Source organism: Dermacentor albipictus, chromosome 8, assembly GCF_038994185.2.
Source record: "Dermacentor albipictus isolate Rhodes 1998 colony chromosome 8, USDA_Dalb.pri_finalv2, whole genome shotgun sequence".
Lineage (NCBI taxonomy): Eukaryota > Metazoa > Arthropoda > Arachnida > Ixodida > Ixodidae > Dermacentor > Dermacentor albipictus.
Window position 1 is genome coordinate 52,893,479 of NC_091828.1, and position 20,214 is coordinate 52,913,692.

At 43.5% G+C, this 20,214-nt stretch overlaps 2 protein-coding genes and 1 pseudogene across 13 annotated transcripts in view; 2 read left to right on the forward strand and 1 right to left on the reverse strand.

Moving 5' to 3' along the window:
- Positions 1-104: 104 nt before the first annotated feature.
- Positions 105-7,127, forward strand: LOC135921658 (uncharacterized). Its single transcript, XM_065455941.2, has 4 exons — positions 105-288; positions 376-515; positions 2,388-2,513; positions 3,954-7,127. The coding sequence occupies exons 1-4, from the start codon at positions 105-107 to the stop codon at positions 5,055-5,057; spliced, it is 1,554 nt and encodes a 517-aa protein (XP_065312013.1). The 3' UTR covers positions 5,058-7,127.
- Positions 7,128-15,095: 7,968 nt separating this feature from the next.
- LOC135921659 (gastrula zinc finger protein XlCGF57.1-like) overlaps positions 15,096-20,214 on the reverse strand; it is a 67,555-nt gene continuing 62,436 nt past the window's right edge. For all 12 annotated transcript variants that reach the window (XM_065455945.2, XM_065455942.2, XM_065455944.1 and 9 more), the window contains one exon: positions 15,096-16,857. In XM_065455945.2, the coding sequence (XP_065312017.1) occupies positions 15,782-16,857 (1,076 nt within the window). In that variant the 3' untranslated portion in view covers positions 15,096-15,781. The remainder of the gene's footprint in view (positions 16,858-20,214) is intronic.
- LOC139048679 (tigger transposable element-derived protein 4-like) lies at positions 18,699-19,751 on the forward strand (annotated as a pseudogene).

The following is a 20,214-nucleotide window of genomic DNA, read 5'->3' on the forward strand; positions in this document are numbered from 1 at the left end:
ACTACACCAGCAGGCGCGCCCGTGTGCCTGTGCAACGCCTCCTTGGCGTTGGCCTGTGGCCGTGAGCAGATTTTCGCGCCACTTTTTCTGTGGCGGGGGTCACGATGGAGCCTGCTGTGCCGATAGCACCTGAAGAAGAAGTTTTAAAGAGGCACCTGCGGGACTTGAAAAAGTGTGGAAACACCTGGGCCGGTTATGCAGTCTCCAAAGAAGTATACGAAGAGCTTCTGAGGGACCTAGCCGCTGTTAATGTGTGCTTACAAACTGAGCACTCCGTGAAGCCAAAAGGTATGTTCATCGCAAGCGTGTAGTACGTATAGTACGTACCGCGTCAGGATCGACGGCACGATGATATAAATATTTATTTTATATCAGGCAGGCTGATGTTCAGCACTCAGCGCGGACATGTGGTCGTGAATGAAGACATGCCTTTTAAGGTTGTCCAAGCCGTGGACAGAGGCTGCCTCTTTGGGCGAGACCTTCACAAGGTGCAAGATTCAAGAAGTGCTCGACAGGTACGTGGCAATTGAACGGATACCACGCAGAGCCGATATGGGTATAACGCGCTCATATATCTTACGCACTGAAGCGTGCAAGCATCGGTACGTCGCACGAAATTCTGCTTATGCGCGTTCACGATAGCATATATGCCGCCCGCATCACTGCTGCAGTGAAATGTTATAATTTTCTTTAGGTTTTAAATGGGAAATAATACATGCATACAGAGGGAGGTTCCATAGTCAACAGACTTCACAAGGAACCTTCCGCTAGAGATGAGTAGAATAATTAAATCCAAGGCACCAATATGCCACATAAGGCACTGTTCAAAATGAGATACTATAGCTAACACTGTAAGGCATTTTAATAACACAAAATAATTGATAATAAAATGGGGATGAAATGAACATAAGTGAAAAAATTCACGGAGGGTCGATTTAAATGTGTATAAATGACATTGTATCTTAATTATACAACAAGTTAATGAGTTCCTGAGTTGTGTGGCGGAAAAAATTAGTAGTGAATCTACCATGATTAGTTCTAGGTTGTGGTAATGAATAGCTGTTGGTAGAAGTGAACCGGTTGGATGTGGAGTGAGGAAACTGGTCGTGAGTAATTAATTATAGAGAACAGGAGCTTACCGTTAACAGATTTATAGACAAGTATTCCAAGTGAGTATTTATATAGTTTCTGTAATGATAAAATACCGTTAAAACTGAGCAATGGCGATGCTTCTGAAGAAACAGAAGCGGACAGTGCATCCATTCAAGTCTATGCATGTCAACATCGTTAACATTTACTATTTATTCAGGATTCTTTCATATTTCTTTAATTAGTTAATATTTAAAGTATGCAAATTTACCCATTCCCCTGTTGATCAATTTATTATGCCCGTAATGACGATGGAGGCCTTAACCTTGATATTAGTCAAAAATACTATCTAAAAATGTGACACGCACTTGGGGGAGGTTAGACTGAAGTTAACCGTACTCTAGTAGCAGGACTTCCAGTGCTGTGTGTCATGGCAGAATTCACGGAAAAATACAATAAGCGAAATTTGTAAGCCTGATATTATTAGTAGCACGGAGAAATATGAAGGTAACTGGGTGGCCCGTTCATACAGTTGACATTAACCTGAAGAAAATTGGTGAAGATATTGCAAAACACATCCCTCACGTCATCCTTTTGGTGCCTTGTGAAGTGCTTAAAAAGCAGGAGTGAGCATGAACTCCCCAGTGTTTTGTAAGACACATTGGAACCAGCTTGTTGGTTGCAGGGTTTGTTTGTTACCAATGGCATGCTGCAATATTAACACAGCAGAGGTCAGGCAAATCCATAAATGAGTAGCACAGGGAGCATCAAATAATGTGAAAGTCGACATCATTAAAAATGACCTGTCTCGTTCAAATGCAGTTTTCTTCCATTTTAGGTACTATGTGCTTGTAAATCAGTAAAGCGATAGTTAAAAGATGGTTAGTTATTCAAACGTTAGGTATTAATCAGATTAAAGTGTTTAAGCACCCAGCCCTATTAGCATTTCTATCACTATACACTAAAAAATTTGTAAAATCCACGGAATTCAGTGGGGGGTGAAGAGGGGAGGAGTTCGGGAGGGAGGGTTGATCTATAATGCTAATGTAAATGTGAGCCAAATGTTTTGGTGCCTGTGCCCAAGGGAACGTGCGAAGTGCTGCTCCGAAGCTGAATTATAATATTGACAACTGGCAGGAGCTAAAGCGACTATGGAACTTATTGTTCCATAAAGGACGAGCATGAGCAAGGAACCAATACTGAACTCATAATGAATGCACTAACTGCATGCACTCATCCAAATATAATTGTCATTATTTATAGCGTACTGATGTTCGATATGTCACTTCATTCAATAGGAGAAAGACGCAGAATGGTCAGCAGCTACCTTCCAACGAAAAAAGGTGAAGTTACAAGGAACGAAGAAGAAGGGCTGCACTGCAATGATGCATGTAAAACAAGTGGAGTTGTTTCCGGAATTCAGGGTAAGCAAAAACACATGGCCTATATATAACTTCTTGACTTTCGGATTGATTTACTTGCTGGAAGCCCAGGAAGATCAACATTGATGATAACGTAAACAGCCTTCTTTAGCTGCATGTTTATTTTTAACTTAAGGGACTTTAAATTAGACCATTTCAGCTTAGACATTCACTTCATCAGCTTAGCGGTCATGAATAAAATGTTGATTTTTGCAGCGAAATAAGTAATGAACTTACATGCAGCGAATTTCAAATGATGCCTAAATTCTCATTTTTCTTTTCCAATAAAAAAACTCTTACTCTCTCCATACATTGACTTTAATTATTTTTGGACAATTTAGGGTGTTAAAATTGGGGGCATCCACTAAGCACAACTAGTTGTCATTAATTTTGTGAAAGAAACTTGTGGTTTGACATATGCGCTATGAAAGACATGTTTTTGTGAATGCACGTGGATTGTGCAATCAGTACTGAACAACATTCTTTGCTCCTCTTCGAGTGCAGAAATGTGTCTGGTTGAAAGTGGCTGAACTGATGGGGTAATGCCTATGAGTATAAGCAATTTTAAATTGTACATGCCTCCGCCTCCGCCCTTGTTTTAATAATCAATTTTTTTAGAGATGGTATGGACAATTATTCAACCTACAAGTCTTACAGCTTTATTTATGACTGTTTTTGCAGTCACTGAATGAAATGTTATTCAGCTTGTGAACGTAACTACTTGTTTTAATAATTTCTTTCTATGTCATGGCGATAACCTCATATTCCAAGTGTGCTTGTTGAGATGAGATATATCGCTCTCTACACTACGTTTGGAATGCTGGGTCAGCGCATGAGTTTGATTTCACAGTACAATTGCTAGCACATGTTACAAGGCCCAAGAAACCAAGAGTGTTGTACAGACATCTTGAAATGCTTCCTGACAAACATGGACAGTCTCCATTTTGTAATACATTTGACTGTTGCATAAATGTACAAGATTTTTCTTGTTTGTTGTCATTATTATTTCTTGCCTTTGGTTTGGATCTTTTCACTTATTCATACTGCAATTCTTGATGCAAAATCTTAGCATTTGATGCCACAGGTGAAACTGTCGGTTGAGAAGCATTAAAAAAAGTGCGCTTTACAGCACTGAATTGCAGTATTTGTGGATAAAGGATGCTTGACCATGTATAGACCCCCTGGCAAATGCTGATAAAGCTGTAAAAAATTATTTAAAATTATTGTAGTGTTATTGTATTGATGTTGTTCTGTAATGTCATCAATATAATGACATGAGCTTCTAATGCCTATGCATTTAAGCTGTCATGCCTTTGCTTTCGTATGTCAAATTTATCTCTATTCTCTATCACTGAAAGAGGTTATTATTTCCTTCAGACAAAATTCAGAACCACTTAATTTTGTTTACTCTGTTTACCATCTGCTCTTTTCTTTTCTCTCTAGATTAACATCTCAGAACAATGTAGCAAATGGCAGCACGAGACAGCTTCGAAGGAGGTGATGTCCCGGCTGAGGTTGGCATTGCAAGAAGAATCTAGTGATAAACCTGTTCTGCGCCAGCATCGCTTCTATGTCTGCATGTCCGACAGGGAAAGTCACTGCAACCACGACATTGATGCCCGGTGTGCAGGCTATGCGCAGCCAATAAATTCAGAAGTGTCAAAAAAGATATGTGAGCTTGTACAACAAGGTGTGACATCTGTAAAAACAGTTGAGAGCTGTCTGAGGTTTTTTGTCCGAGATGTACTGTTCTCAAACAAGCAGTGCCCCCCGACCACATGCAGAGATTTCTACCCTACAAAGACAGATATAAAAAATCATATCCAGAAGGCACTCCGTAAGGATAGATGTAGTTCAATTGATCAAGAAAATGTAGCTGTGTATGTTGAACAAATGATTGAGAAAGCACCTGGAACAAGATGTCTTTTGCGACCCTATCATGTGAAGTCAATGGAACATCATTCAGAAGGGCAAGAGGAGCCGCTGGATGAGTTACCTTACTGTGACGCTTTGGAAACTGTTGCACAGGAATGCGAGCAGACACTGCTGCTTTGCATTCAGACTGAGTTCATGAGGGAACTGATGCTTAAGTATAGTGATGATGTGGTATGTCTTGATGCCACATATAAAACAACGGATTATGCCCTACCACTATTTCTTATTGTAGTGAAGACTGCAAGTTCCTATGCTATTGCTGGTGCATTCATGGTGCAATTTGAAACAGCTGATTGCATCGAAGAGGCACTAAACACCTTTAAGGCATGGAACCCAACTCTGAGTCCTAAGTTTTGGATGGTGGACTACAGCCAGGCGGAAATCAGCGCACTTTCTGCTGCCTTCCCGAACAGTCGGCCAGTCCTGTGTGATTTTCACAGAGAACAGGCTTGGCACAGGTGGATTTCAAAAAAAGAAAATGAAGTAGAAGATGTTGACACTGTGAAGAAAATGCTCAGGCAAGTAGCATCCAGTGCGAATGAAGATGATCTAACAAAAGCTATTGAAGCTGTGAAGCAGTCACCACAATGGAAGAAAAATGAGAAGTTGTAAGCCTATGTAAGCAGTAAATGGCTCTCAGTAAAGGAAATGTGGGTGAAGATGTATAGGTTGGACCTCCCTTTTGGCACGAACAATGGAACTGAATCAAAAAACAAGGAGCTGAAGACATACTTAGCTGGAAATAGCGGTCGCCGTAGTCTGCAGGGGCTTTTAAAGGTCTTGGTTGAAAATTTTTTTCCGCAGAAAGAGGTGCAATTCTTGCAGGCGAATCTGAGTTTTTCACCTTCATACCGTCTTTACCACCATGCTGTGCCCGAGTTCCTCCATGGGAGGCCTCCTGTTGTAGCAAAACACATTATGGAGCGGCTTGCACGAGCGTCTGATTACAGGTCCGAGGACGTGGAAGTTGGCAGTGACGAAGGAACATTCCATATTCGTTCTGTCAATGAGGGGAGGGGCTTTCATAAAGTTAACTTCAGCACTCCAAGCTGCACATGCTTCGACTTTAACAGGTCAAAATTGCCATGCAAGCACTTTGCTGCAGTTGTTTTGCTTGTTGATGGGTGGGGTTTTTCACGTCTGCCTGCAGAATACAGGGAAGGGCCGAATATGACTGCTCATGCTGTTACAGGCTGCACATCTGACGCACGACACACTGAAGAGCTAGGTGATGTAGACACTGAACATATTGAGTGCGATTTGCAGAAAACATCTGAACAGAGCAGGCGCCATTTCAAATCGCAGATAAGGGCTGAAACCGAGCGCATACTGTCTTCCCTGCACTACATTCATGATGACACAGTGTTGCAGCAGTTGTTTGGATCGTTACATGAGCTAAGAATGCTCGCTGAAAAAAACGTGACCACAAGCAATGGAATTGCTGTTAGAGGTTCACCGACAAAAGGGTGCTCAGGTGTGAAAGCAAAAAAAAGAGCATTGGCATCACCGGCAACTAGAGTTGCAATGAAGAAATTGCAGTTGCACAAGGACCATCTGCGCCAGAAGGAGCACTGGGTTTCACGGGGAAGGGTGGGCAGAAAGGCTGAAATTGTGAGGGAATGTTACAAATCACCATTGTAATAATTGTAAGCCTATATATATGTTTGGTGCTTAAGTAAAAATACTATAAGTAAAACCATTTCTTCATTTTCATCCTTCGTAGCTTTTATGCCAATGTTTTTTTTTTAGCTGTGCCCGTCTCGTATTCGATGCTCCAATTATGTTGTGTTGTATTCTTTGTTGGTTTGTACTGCTAGAGTTAGTGAGAGGTAGGCTGAATCCTTGGCATGATGACAAAGACATTTCGCGAGACACCTTCATTTGTTTCTTTCCTTCACACTCCATTAACGATGTTCTGTGATTTTGCTCTTCTGCACTGTGGTTCACTGGAATCTGCTAAATATAGAATATGTTGGTATTTCATTTATTTCATACTTAGCTGGAAATAGTGGTTGCGTAGCCTGCCATGGCTTTTGAGAATCTTGGTCGAAAAATTTTTTCGGGACGTGTGTGTGAGTGCACATCATTGGTTGATTTAATACAAAAAAATATCTCAACCATAAGGAGTGAAAGACTTGGCGGGAAGCACAACAAAAAACCACCCAACAAAAATTTTAGTTTCTTTATTGTAATTTACAACTGAACTATCCATCATGTGTTTGGAAAGTCCATTTTTTCTTGATTGTTGTATTGGCCTATTCGTTGTGCCTGTATCACGTCAAATGTTACAAACGCAGTTGTAAATGCCCATGCACTTGTTCATTGCCATATATATGTGTGGGACGCTTCTGAAAATCAATCTGTTGGAAGTTAGCACGTGTCTGTGTTTTCACCCCTTCCTGGTGTGTCTTGTGTGCTAGATGAAGAAATGCTACAGATATACCAGTCTTTTATGTGTCCTTGTGGGTTGCAGCAATGTTTTTGTAGTACTTTCTATACATATTTATTTCTCTGCTGCCCGTGTGTACTTACCTCATATATATTACTCATTACTTTCAAATCTAAGTTTTATGTTGATTTACCAATCCCTTACACTCATTTGTAACAGTGTATAATAAATGTATGCCTGTGATGTAGCTTTCTTGTAGCAACATTCGTCTTACTTGCCACGGCAAGTCCTCGAATACGAGACCTTAATTATGTGCTTTGTATTTAGGTAAGTAAGCTTTAGCAAAAATAAACTATATTTTGATTATTCACGCATCGTGGTCAGCAGTCCTCATTTTCTCTTCTTGCATGCCCATCAGTGCAATAAACGTAATGCACGCGCACGCAACAGCCATTTATGAAGTGGTCAGTGCGGCTGCCAGTGTTGGCTTTTCGTTGTTCAAGATATTTTGCTAGTACATACGTGGACGTCTAGCTTGCATGGCTTTGGTTGCCAGTATACTGGCCCCCAAAGCCATATGCCTCATGGGCGTCTTGCACTGGAGTTTGAGGTATAGCAGCGGCGCCTGGTGGCGGCGCGGGAAACGACATCTGGGTCGTACCAACTTGGGTCGTATTGAGCCCTGGCTGTGGCGAAGCACGTTTCTAGGCAGAGTTTTGCGTCAATTCGCACTTTTTTCTGCCCTGTTGCGAGTGCGAAAAGGCTCGTCACTTCTCGCAGACCATGCCGACCACGCTGCGAGCTCGCCGCAGCCTATAGTTTAACGTAAACGGGCTCTCCGTGTGCCGTGGGACGCAATGCTGGGAGCAGACGAAATCGGTGGCGCCGATACGGAGAGACCTAGCCCAGCCTCGAGAAGGCGTCACCGTCATTACTTCTGCGTTGTGGGCTGCCATGAACAAGAAGGCCTGAATCCCAACATCATATTCTGCCGTTTTCCTTCAAGGCCTCACGAAGTGGAGCGTCGGGCGCGCTGCATAGCTGCAGTTCGTCGCGCTGAGTAAGCGATCGAAACTTCGCGCCATGCTGACTGCTTCGCCTGTCTTGAAGCTTGCTTGATTATCTGCGTTCTAATGTTCGGTCTTTTGCACCTACAGTCCCGACAGCAGACCGACATAGCAGCAGGCATGGCTGGTAATTCACGATTCGAGACCCGGCCACAGCGACAATTAACAATTCGACCGATGCGAAGTGGCGAAGTGACCAGGTGTGTGCAAATGAGCACAAATGGTCAAGCTCATTCGATGACACTTTACTACCCCACTACGAGCAGCACAGGTTAAGAGAGTTAAATGCGCTCATCCTTGATCACGTTGAGGCAACGCAGCAAGGCAGTATTGATTGCAACACATCGATGTTCGAGCGCTGTCATTAAAACCTACATCAAGCGAGCGGCGTACGAGCTCGCACTGCAGCGCGATTCGCACGTGTGCGAGCTCATATGTAATTGCACCAGTTATTACCAGTTACTAAAAAGGAGAGATGGCCGCTACTACAACGCAGGCATAACTACTTGTCCAGCGGCATGCAGTCAACAAAGATTGCAGGAGGCCCGCCGTTTCGCGGCATGTCGAAAGACCGCTGCCGTCGCGGCGCGTACGATCGTGCGCTCGAGCAGTTCGTACATCGCGGCGCGTACCGTCGTGTGCTCGAGCAGTTCCGTACACATGATGTCTGCCTATCGCCGCTGTGGATTCATTTCTAGCAAGCTTTTCCTCGCGTTTGTGCGCCTGAATCTAGCAGCTAGCGTGCAAACCTTACCTGAAGTTCCACTTCGTACGCGACTCGCTTCACTTGCGATTGACAGGGTGCTAAAACTTCGCCGCCCAATTCTTGAACGGCGTACACGTATTCGGCACTGCATAATTTCTTGCCTTTACGCAGCGTGCCACCCCTGAAAAAATCTTCGGCGCCCGATATTCGCTGCAGGCCGTGAAACAACACAACCGAAAGTGACGGGTCCATAGTGTAAACGTGCTTTCCGAAGCAGACGACCGAACTTGGTACGACCCATTTTAGCGCAGAGGGCGCTTTTTAGCACCTTTTTCGCAGCGCCCCCTGGGCAATGCAAGAGCCCCATATGCTGCGCAATACGCGCATTATTTGGAGATACCCACAGCCGCCACAGCAGAGCACCCTCCTGAGACCCAGTTAATGGAGAGCTTTAGCGCAGCTGCAACAGCCGTACGGTAAATAAGGAAGCGCGTAGCCGTTGCTATGCGAAGTGTTTGCCACGCCAAGTTTGCGTGCGGTAGCAATTGCAGCATTTGCCGCGTTTACCATAGGACGGTGCTTAAACGCTCGAATAAATGACCTGTACAGCAGAAACGTTCGGATAGAGTAGACCAACACTAGCGCTAACCTTTAATATCTTCATATCTTCATCAAAGACACAGCCGCGGGCGGCTGCCTGCATGCAGCACATATAAATGCTGTTACAGCAGCTGTAAGTGCAACATTTCTTTCAGATATGCCTACCTGAGAGCTTTCGTATCTTTCAAGTTCTTCGAAGCTTGATTTCGACTACTGTAAAGCGACATATTTTATTGGGTCGTCTGCGCTAGGTGTATGCTAGCGCGCGCTGCATTAAACCAGAGTCCTTCCAAAAAATGGAAGGACTCCGATTAAACACGAAGGTGTAGCCGCTACGGCTGCTTCCGGCCGCGATCGCGGAGCACGCGTCTCCGTTGCCCGTTGCTAGGCGACTGCCGGGCATGCGCAGTGTACAGCCATGTGGCACGTACTGCGGAGAGGTTCTCCGCAGTACGTGCTTTGGCAATGCATCACCACTCAAGCACAGTTTCATTGACTGAGTGCTTAGCACTAGGCTACACTTGATGTCACCACCCAAAAAGTGAGGGCAATAATGGTACTGAGTTGTCTTATTTCAATCCAAATACTTAAATTGTGCAAGCATGTAATCCAGCTACAGTAACAAATCTCTAAATTGGTCGCAGCTCTCTCTTCTCAGTTCTTCAGAGATCCTTCCATAAACATGGAATTTTTTTTAGCTCCTGCTGTATGGCACCGTACAGCACCAATAAAACAATAAAGCTTTGCAGAAGTAACCATGTAGCTATGAACGAGAAATCGGTCTCTCTAGAGGACACTGTGCGACTATGATGTTCATGAGCAATGAAGAATGGGTCACCATCATCATCCCGTTTACAACATCAATTATTTTCCTATTTTTTGCACACTTCTCCACTTTACACAAAGGACAGCCTTATATGAAAGCTATGCCATCCTGCCACACTTAATCATCTAGGAAAGCTAATGAATATTACAGACAGCATCAAAGAGAAGAAAAATTGAGACATGGAAACTACGGGAATGCTGATGTGTACTTTTGAGCTCTCATTTATTGTAAGGATACTCTAGGTTCACACGTGATGTCTGTGATGAGAAAGGAAGCAGTTGGGCAAGGATGTCAGCTGCTATGGGCTGCGATTTATTAGAAAGTATAGACTGCATTAGTATCTGTGCAAGTAGTGTGCTCCCTGAACAGCGGAGCTATTTTACCCTACAAAAGCTGCCTTCAGGGTATTTCTTTTGCTTCAATCGTTCGTTTATTATGTAATTATATGTTTCCGTTACTTTGACTGCGTTAAGGCCGTCAGTGTGTAGTAATACAACTTTATGAATGCTTGTGCCTATATTTTATAATGAAAATAGTGCTTTGGTTGTAAAGATGCTTGTTTGCATATTAATGCCCTCACATACATTAAAAGAACGTCCCACTGCGAACGATACTCTTGCTTGTGATTTTGAGGCATCAGTGAGGAACTAGATAGTTCTAGATAATGCAGTTGTATATAGGCACACCTAGCACATGCTTGGAAGTTTTAGGTGTTGCACACTCTGCCCTGCCAGGTGCAAGGTGAAGGTGGAAACTGCTTAGAAGGGGTCACTAAACGATTTTCAAGGCTTGATATGTCCAATATCTAGCAGCAATGGTCCCAACAGGTATTGTTAATGGCAGTCTCCATGTTGGCCGTGTAAGCAAAAAAAAGAAACACTTGCAAAAAGTCCCAACATGTTGAAAAGTTCAAACACACTACTGTAACTGTTGCTTCGCTCAAGAAAGCATGGCACCGACACTAGCGATCAAACTCCATGTCTGCACTATGCTTCGGTTCAAACAAAGGTTGTCTCAAACAAAGCAAAACCGTCAAAGCCATCACCCGATGTCCCAAGAGGTCCACGTTGGGCAGCCAGATGTGCGCTCTCACACATGGTCTAGGGAGAAAGTAATGACAACACTGGTCGTGCAAATAGTCCAGAAGGGTATTCATTGCACCTTTCATACACTAATCGCTGCTAGCTGAATTGCTACCCACAGAATATGCCAATGGACATGCGACAAAACTAGGAAGTCAGACTCACCACGACTGGATATGGAACGAATATGTTCACCCCATACTGACAACCAAGGCCTGGTTGTTCACGTGTACAGTCATACGAATGATGGCGCATTCGAACAAACACGGAGCGGTGCTGCTGCGCCGGCGTGTGAGCGCCGCATGCAGGGCCAAATTTGAACCAGTGGGTGTATATCTCTCCAATCTCTGCTTCACACCACACGTGTTTGCGCAGGTTTCGCTCAGCATGCATGTGTCTCTGTGTATGGACGTCTCATTCGAAGGACAAGTGCAGGATGCACACACTTCAATCTGCCTTTAAGCTCTGTGCAGCTAACGAATATTTTCGTGGCTGCAATGTGGCAGAAGGGCAGAGACTTCTTAGCCATGTGGGTGACGTGGAGCAGTTATACGGAAATGAAATCGTATGTGCCACCAGAAAAATCGTCGCCGTACATTGTGCGTTTTGGCTGAAGTCCTTCTTGCAGTTTTCCACAAAATGTTTGCTATAAGTCCGTGTTGTCTCTATTGGCGACCAACAGACTTCCATCAGCACTGTGCTGAAGTATGCAAATTATATCGCCACATGGCACAAATATGACAAGTGTATACAACTTTAATTAGTACAGGCCCTATAACGTAGAATAGAGGCAGCAGCGTAAATAGCTTGGCAATATTTTAACAGTGGTCAAGAGACAGGAGTTGAATGATTTCTGCTTCAGCAATGCCAAAGCGACCAAGATGCGGGCGTGTATCTTCCACTAACTCGGTTGAGTTGTGCAGTGGTGATGCAGGAATGAACTCCCCTCATGGCCAAGGCATCGTGCACATATTCAATTTCTCGGCACACGTTAACCTCGACCACTGCTAGCGCATGCAATAGAAGTTGTTTCCATTCTTGGGCAGTGCACACCCATACGAAACATGAGAAAGAAGACAGGACAAGCGTTGATCTAACAAATGAAAGTTTTTATTTGAAGAAAATGATTATATACCCTGTATTCATGAAATTCATGTGAATGACCTGTAAAAATCATCATACACTCACGAGCGATCAAAGAACGAGATCGTTTCATTTGCCAGTTGTTTACTTACTTTGTTCAGCATGCCCCAGTAATCCATGTGTGTCACCTGCCTTTTTCATACCATTTTCATGGAATAGGCAGAATTTCACTGGTGGCATTAACCCTTTCATGATGTTTACTTTGCTCTTGTGGCAGTTGATAAAGCAATATTAATTTCCAGTCTTCCCAAAGGGCACAAACAAGAGACCTTAGGCACGCAGTGCAAGCTAAGAGCGAGCACAGAGGAGAGGCGCTGGCGAGCACGACCTCGAAGGGAAGTGACGGAAACGTATACCCGTGGGAGGTGAAATTCTTCGGCCAGGTGAGAAATGAGCGCTGGCGTCTAGGATGAAACTTGACGTGGGGACGTCTATTCCAGTGTGATGCTGCTATAGTACGGTACAACTTTACATAGAAGGGGAGGCCTCACCCAGATGACCGAAGCACGGCAGCCAATTTCCTCCACGAGTAAAGTAGTCTCGCTCAAAAAAGTGTGCTGCGGAAACGCGTAATTCTCTGTATAAATAAAGACTTTTGTATTTTGATGACTGGCTTGGTAGAGCTCTTATGATTGGAAAGCTACAGGACGCGTTGGATTGCGAGAGAAAAATAACCCTGTGCCTTCTACAATGCTGCACATCGTCTGCTTTTTAGCTTCACTGCAAGAGATAAAAGTAGAAAAAGCAGTTCTGCGTGGCCTTCGCCCTGGTTTACATGTACGTAGTCCATCGTCCACTAACCCTCAGTTAGTGTCTTGGATTTCCAGTTTCCTTTCTTTGCGTTCCCAATTAGTATGCTATGGATCTGCGGATTCGTCTGCAGTCAACGTTACCTCAGCAGTCCCACAGTGATCCGTACTTGGCGCTCTACTATTCTTATTGTTTATTAACGACCTTCCAGACCATGTTACTTCAAAAATACGCCTCTATGCAGATGATTGTGTTATGTACAGCCCAGCTGACTCACTCGCTGATCATCAGTGCCTTAAAGATGCCTTTGTTTCATATTGTGACTGGTGTGCTACTTGGAAAATGAGCATAAATTTTGATAAAACTGTTATGTTTTTACTAACAGACACATGCCCGTATGTTATGATTATATATGCAACGGTTTGCCACTAACACAAGTTTTTCAATACAAATATTTATGCGTCATTCTTACACCCACCTTGTCTTGGTCTAAACATATACATTACATTTCTAGTAAAGCGTTAAAAAACTTGGTTACATCCGCCGGACGTTGTCTCCTGCTCCGAGGGACACTAAATTAGTAGCATACAAAACACTGATTCGCCCACTTTTAGAATATGCTTCCTCCATATGGAACCCATATACATATGTGAAATTAATTGTATTGAGTCGGTCCAGAGGAAGGCTATTCGTTTTGTTTACCGTCGATTCGACCGAGACTTTTCACCGTCAGCTGCTCTTACGGAATTAAACGTCCAGATTCTTTCTAAACGGCGGCACATAGAATCTCTCAAGATTTTCTATTCTGATAAGAACTCTCTTTGACAGCTATTTGATCCCTCCCTTTTAACACCTGCTTGCACGACTTCAACTAGAGCTTATTACACCTCTAATATCAGACCACTCCATCCACGCACTAACACTTTCAAATAGTCTTCTTTTCCCCCGCATGATTGAACAGTGGAATTGGTTACCTCCCGCAGTTCGTTTCTTACCCATATCTCAATTTTTAAATGCTATTACTGATGTATAGTTCCTTCACATTTTATATTTCTATGTTCTTGAAAGCCACGCAGCGAAGTCGGATTACAAAAGCCATGCAGGGAAAACAATATCAGGGGATGTATGAGAGTCTCATCTCCACAAATTGTTCACATTGAATAGAATATGAATCGAAAAGGGTCAGAAATTGTTTTCAAAAGAACAACTATTATCAAAATATGTATTAAACTGTGAAAATCCTTGTGTTCATAAGATTGGCAAGTTCCTGTCGTTCCGCCGCATGTTAAGAAGCATAGTTTACTAAAAGCACAAATGGAGCATACGGTACAAATGGGGAATTTGCTCGCACACAAAGGCTCTTTGGAAAGTGCAAATGATCCCTCTAGAGACAGGACGGTCTAGCTCCCTGAGCAATGTATACAGCCTCTACTACGCAAGTCCTCACATTTCATGTCTATACTATGCCCACGAGGTTGACATTTATCATACTTTTGCTTCCATTCGAGGTTTATTTGTGTGCAGGTACTGTTTTAAGTGTTCAAAGGCTATTCGAAAAATATTTGTACTTACCAAGCGCCTATTCAAAAGCATCAAATATTCGCACACCCTTAATCAAAACAGTTTATTCTTGGATATATTATCTTAAAAACATGTCCTGTGCACAATTTTGTTGGTGAGGAAATCCCTTAAAAGAGACTGGCACAGCTGCAATTAAAAAGGTTTCCAAATGTTGAAAAACAGGATTGACCAAATTCCTCGCCTTCTGTGCACAAATGTACTATACAGTGAAGGTATTATTGTATGCTCGATACAAAGTGCATATTTTATACAAATATTCCTGCAGATATATGTCGTATTAGTGTTTATAGGAATGCTAATACATTAGTTGAAATAAAATGTAGGAATTAATTAGGCATGGGAAACTCAAGAAAAATTACTCATGTATATTAATTACAAGTGCCTTCTGTGCTAATAATGAACTGCCAACTATCGTCACTGAACTTCTCTCGCGTCGTTCGATACAATAAAATGATAGCATAACTATATTACATAACTATACTGAAATACCGAGAACAGACACTGAATACTCAACACATGCATTTATTTGTGCTTTGATGAAACAGACAATGGAAAGTGCTGGCTGCACTGTTTTTATCATGGAAAAAAATATGAATCATTCAATTGCTCTTAAAATGTGCCAATCTATCAAATGTGGTGCGAGTAGAATCAGAAAAGACTCTCCACGATGAACCATGTACACAAGTAGCTAGAGGCAATAAATGCATGAATAGGTCTAACAAAACAAGTTCATATGTAACAAAAAACAATGCGGAAAAAAATACAGAACTTAGAAAGTAGATTATACAGACATCTGTAATGTAATAAGTATTACAGTGAACATGCATATTTTGTAGGGGCATGCAAAGAGTAATTCTTGAGGTCGAAACAAATACTGAATACTTTTCATATAATGAAAAGTCACAACATAGCAAATAGCTAATTTTACTGTCTTCATAATATTGAGTTTTAATTGCATCTTTAATATTTTCTCGGTTGTAACAGCTTTGTGTCGGTCAGTTTTCATCACTTCTATTGCTCTGTGTTCTATGACATACTCAGAAAAGATCTGAGACCCAAAAAAAGTGTTTCTTTCAGGGACTATTTAGGAGCACATGGAAACACTTTTGCTAACTGATGCAGCAGAACGCTATGCAACATGCAACGGGTCCGTAATTTTTAATAGTCACTCTAGTTCAACGTGGTTGTTGACCTACTCTACACTAGTGTGGTGATGTGCTCTCTTATGTGCACTCAAGTGATTAGACCGCAAAAAGGACTTGAAGCAGACGGGGCAACTGTATGGCCGGTCGCCTGTATGAACACGCTGGTGTACAATCAGGGCATTCTTCAATGAAAACCTCCGAGGGCACGAAGGGCAATGAAATGGCTTCTCGGTTCTGTGGGTGTGCAGGTGGGCTTTCAGGCCGCTCTTCCGCGAGAAGCTCCGAGTGCATGAAGGACAGTCAAATGGCTTCTCGCCTGTGTGGGTGCGCAGGTGAGCTTTCAGGTGGGCCTTCAGTGAGAAGCTCTGAGAGCATGAAGGGCAGTCAAATGGCTTCTCGCCTGTGTGGGTGCGCAGGTGGGCTTTCAGGCTGCCCTTTTCTGAGAAGCTCCGAGAGCATGAAGGGCAGTCAAATGGCTTCTCGCCTGTGTGGGTGCGCAGGTGGGCTTTCAGGTGGGCCTTTTGTGAGAAGCTCCGAGAGCATGAAGGGCAATCAAATGGCTTCTCGCCTGTGTGAGTCCGCAGGTGGATTTTCACGTCTTCTCTTCGTGAGAAGCTCCGAGAGCATGAAGGGCACTGATATGGCTTCTCGCCTGTGTGGGTGCACAGGTGGGCTTTCAGGCCGTTCTTGTGTGAGAAGCTCCGAGAGCATGAAGGGCAGTCAAATGGCTTCTCGCCTGTGTGGGTGCGCAGGTGGGCTTTCAGGTCGCTCTTCCGTGAGAAGCTCCGAGTGCATGAAGGGCAGTCAAATGGCCTCTCACCTGTGTGGGTGCGCAGGTGGGCGTTCAGGTGGCCCTTATCTGAGAAGCTCCGAGAGCATGAAGGGCAGTCAAATGGCTTCTCGCCTGTGTGAGTCCGCAGGTGGACATTCAGATAACACTTGTATAAGAAGCTCTGAGGGCATAAAGGGCAATGAAATGGCTTCTCACACGTATGGACGCTGGCATGTGCTTCCAGAAGAAATAGTTCATCAGCCACATAGTCACATAGCTGACATCGGTGGATGCATCCTTGCTTTGAGTTGTCACATTTGGCAGTTGACGCAGAAATTGAAGGCCTCGATGCTGCACAAATAAAAGAAGTAAATAAGGGTTTTAGGAAATACCAAAAAAGAACACATGCTAACTTTAATGACAAGCTATCTTTTTCATTTGATTTGGGAGATCTTCAGGGTGACCTTAATTATGACGAAACAAAGAACTAATGGTCATCTTTATTTACTGTATTTCTGCATTTGAATGCTTCATGACCCTGTTTGTGAAGTCCACTTATAAAAGGGATTTTTCAGAAAGCTAAAGAATTACAAAGTGACAGAATGTGGAGTGCTTGACTACTCTCTACTATGACCCTTAGAGAACACTTCAAAAATGCTTTGACCAAGCCTGCTCTCATATCCTCAATGATCACTTGACGCCCAGTAATCACATTAGGCACTTGCAAAATTTATGATTCGCTGACACAACAAATTTGTTTTATATGAGACTTCATCAGCGAGTTTCTTCTTGACCACACATTGAACTTTGGTAATGTTATCGTAAGTTGAGATTGCAAGGAGCTGGCTAGGAAATTTCGCAGTTTTTCTCACATAACCTCCCAACACCTACAACCCACATCCTCTTTCAGAAAAGCATGTTATACTTGTACTGTATAACAAGAGCATGTATTACTGTACTGTATTTCAGTAATGAATGTTATACTTGTACAAACACCTGAACACTCTCCCAGTCTATTCACTTTCTTCCATATTCCTCAGTCGTTATTCATGATTAATTTGTGTGTGAGCTTCCCTCACCTCAAAACTTGTCCAGCCCATATCACTCTGGATAGCTTCATTTATAGTCTTCCTGTGAGTGCCCAATGCGAGGCGTCCTGCTCACCTTTGGTTCCAGTAGAGTCCCAATTGTATCCCTGATTTCAAGCAAACAACCGCATTTCGAAATGTAAGTCTTGGAACCATCAGATCTTTCCACATACCCCACAGCACCTCGCACCTATTGTATCTCCCTAGTGCTCTGTGTTTCATTATGGCCGCATTTCTCTTCCCCTTAACTTTATTCTTTTTTCCTGTGTCTCCATATATTTATTGCCTTAATTTATCTGTATACCAAGGTGTTTATATTCTTTTATGCAAGATATTTCCTGGCGCTGTATTGTCACTGTCTGTTCGCTGTTTTCAATTAATACCATTGCACCTCATTTTTTAACATTACATTTCAGACCTAACTTATGGCCTTCCTGTCCACAGAATTAGCCAGACAATGCATGTCACTATGCGTGTTAGCTAGCAACACAATGTCGTCCGCATAAAATAAACCTGGAAGCTGCTGCTCTACTACTGTACCGGCCTGTTTGTATGAGAGATTTAACCCAATATTACTTCCTTGTAGCCCCTTTCCCTCCTCACCATGAACATCATAAACAGCAGTGGGAATAACGGCCACCCCCGCCTCAGTCACTTGTTGATATCAACCTTCTCCTCGCTCCTCATCCCTTCCCATTCATCGAAAACTGTATTTTCTAGGTAAATCACTGTGATAAGCTGTAGACAATCGTCGCCTATGCCTTCCTCTTTTGGGGCTCAACCGGCACCCCGCATGCGACGATTTTGAATATGCTGGCTTGAGGCTTGTTTGGAACCGCTGGTGGCTTCAATTGCATTGGTGTCGCAGCTAGGTGGCATGAGCCGCCACCCGATTTCAAGGGTTAAGCCTTATCTATCCATCTATCGTGAACGGTTACCATTGCCACTTGTGTGCAGCCTGCTTGTCTCCCGGCATATTCTCGCCTTTCGGAGTTGAATTTCTCTATGGCCTCGCCTCACGCCTCTCCGCCGAACTTTGCAAAGAAGAAACGTGGTAACTACACCACCTTAACTTTGGAAAAGAAAGCTGCGATCATTGAACTCATGGAGAAAGGACGGACGCAAGCTGACGTGGCGAAGCAGTTCCAGCTGTCCAAGCAAGCAGTTTCAGATTACATCCGAAACAAGAGCAAGATACTGTCTGCCTTCCAGAATTCACTCGAAAGAGAAAAAAAACGGACCGCGAGGGTGATCATCTGCAGCTGGAAGACGCATTTAAATTGTGGCTTAAAGGGGTGCTGACAAAGAATATCCCAGTTTCTGGTGACACGCTTAAACAGAAGGCCAAAGATCTCGCCATCAAGATTAACATTGAGAACTTCAAGTTCACTGACGGATGGCTCCGCAGCTTTAAGAAAAGGCATGGAGTATCCTTTAAGAAGATGTGCGGTGACAGTGGAGCCGTCAACCAGGCTGTGGTGGCAGAATACTGCAGCAATGATTTGATCTTTGTCCTGCAAAACTACAGCCCTGAGGACATTTTTAATTGCGATGAAACGGTTTTATTTTTTAGGATGCTACTGGACCGTTTGCTGCATTTTTCAGGTGATCCAAGTACCGGATGGCAGCACAGCAAAGAAATAATTACAGTTATGGTCGGTGCGAACGCGACCGGTACCGAGAAAATTCCACTTCTTGTGATTGGAAGGTCGCGAAACCACAGGTGCTTCAAGGGCCCCAGAAACCTGCCAGTATGGTACATGAGCAATTTAAAGGCATGGATTACGCAATCATTATTCGAGGGTTACCTGCGCCGCATGGACGGAATGCTTCGATCCCAGCAATGCCAAGTGGTGATTTTTGTCGACAAATGTGCAGCCAATGGCGCTGTAGACAACCTCCAGGCCATCCGGCTGGAATTTTTGCCCCCGAATACCACGAGTGTGCTACACCCCATGGGCCAGGGCGAGATACAAAATCTTAAGAGCGCTCTACCGTGCCAGTCTGCCTCGCCGCACAATCCTGTGCATCGACAACGAAAAAGTGCACACCGTGAACCTCTTCAAGGCAGTCTGCATGCTTGGTGATTCGTGGAAGGCCGTTCAGCCAGCAACGATAGCAAATAGGCACGCTGGATTTTGCGCTGCTGAACCTTGAACTGTGCACAGAGCCTACTCACCACAAGATCGTGACACAAGTGCTTACGCTTCAAAGTGATTCCGGATCCGATGCTTCAGCTGTCCTCAACCAACGACATTGGACATTAACAGTGCGGTGATGTTGCTGTCAAATGTGTACGACGAGAGGACGACCCTCGCGCAAATACAAGCGGATGTTGTCGCAAGCAGGTGCAAAATGAGGCAAGGCACAATCCGTGACTATTTCAAAGTTGATCCGCAAATATAAAGTTCATTTTTCCTATTCACATGTTTTTTCGGACTGTTGTTTTATTCGGACATTTTTCCCATCCCATTGTAGTCTGAGAAATCGGTCAGCGACTAATATAACTGAGTGCAGCATTTCGACAATATTTCACATGTTGTTATAGTTATTCGCAATATTATATGTATGTGTGTGTGTGTGTGTATGTATGTGTATATATATATATATATATATATAG

What these genes read in the sequence shown, in the direction of transcription:
- LOC135921658 (XM_065455941.2), top strand. Translation starts at nt 105, where the DNA reads ATGGAGCCTGCTGTGCCGATAGCACCTGAAGAAGAAGTTTTAAAGAGG. An exon ending in GCACTCCGTGAAGCCAAAAG is followed by an intron (nt 289 to 375) that starts GTATGTTCATCG and finishes ATTTTATATCAG; the next exon opens with GCAGGCTGATGTTCAGCACT. An exon ending in AGTTGTTTCCGGAATTCAGG is followed by an intron (nt 2,514 to 3,953) that starts GTAAGCAAAAAC and finishes TTTTCTCTCTAG; the next exon opens with ATTAACATCTCAGAACAATG.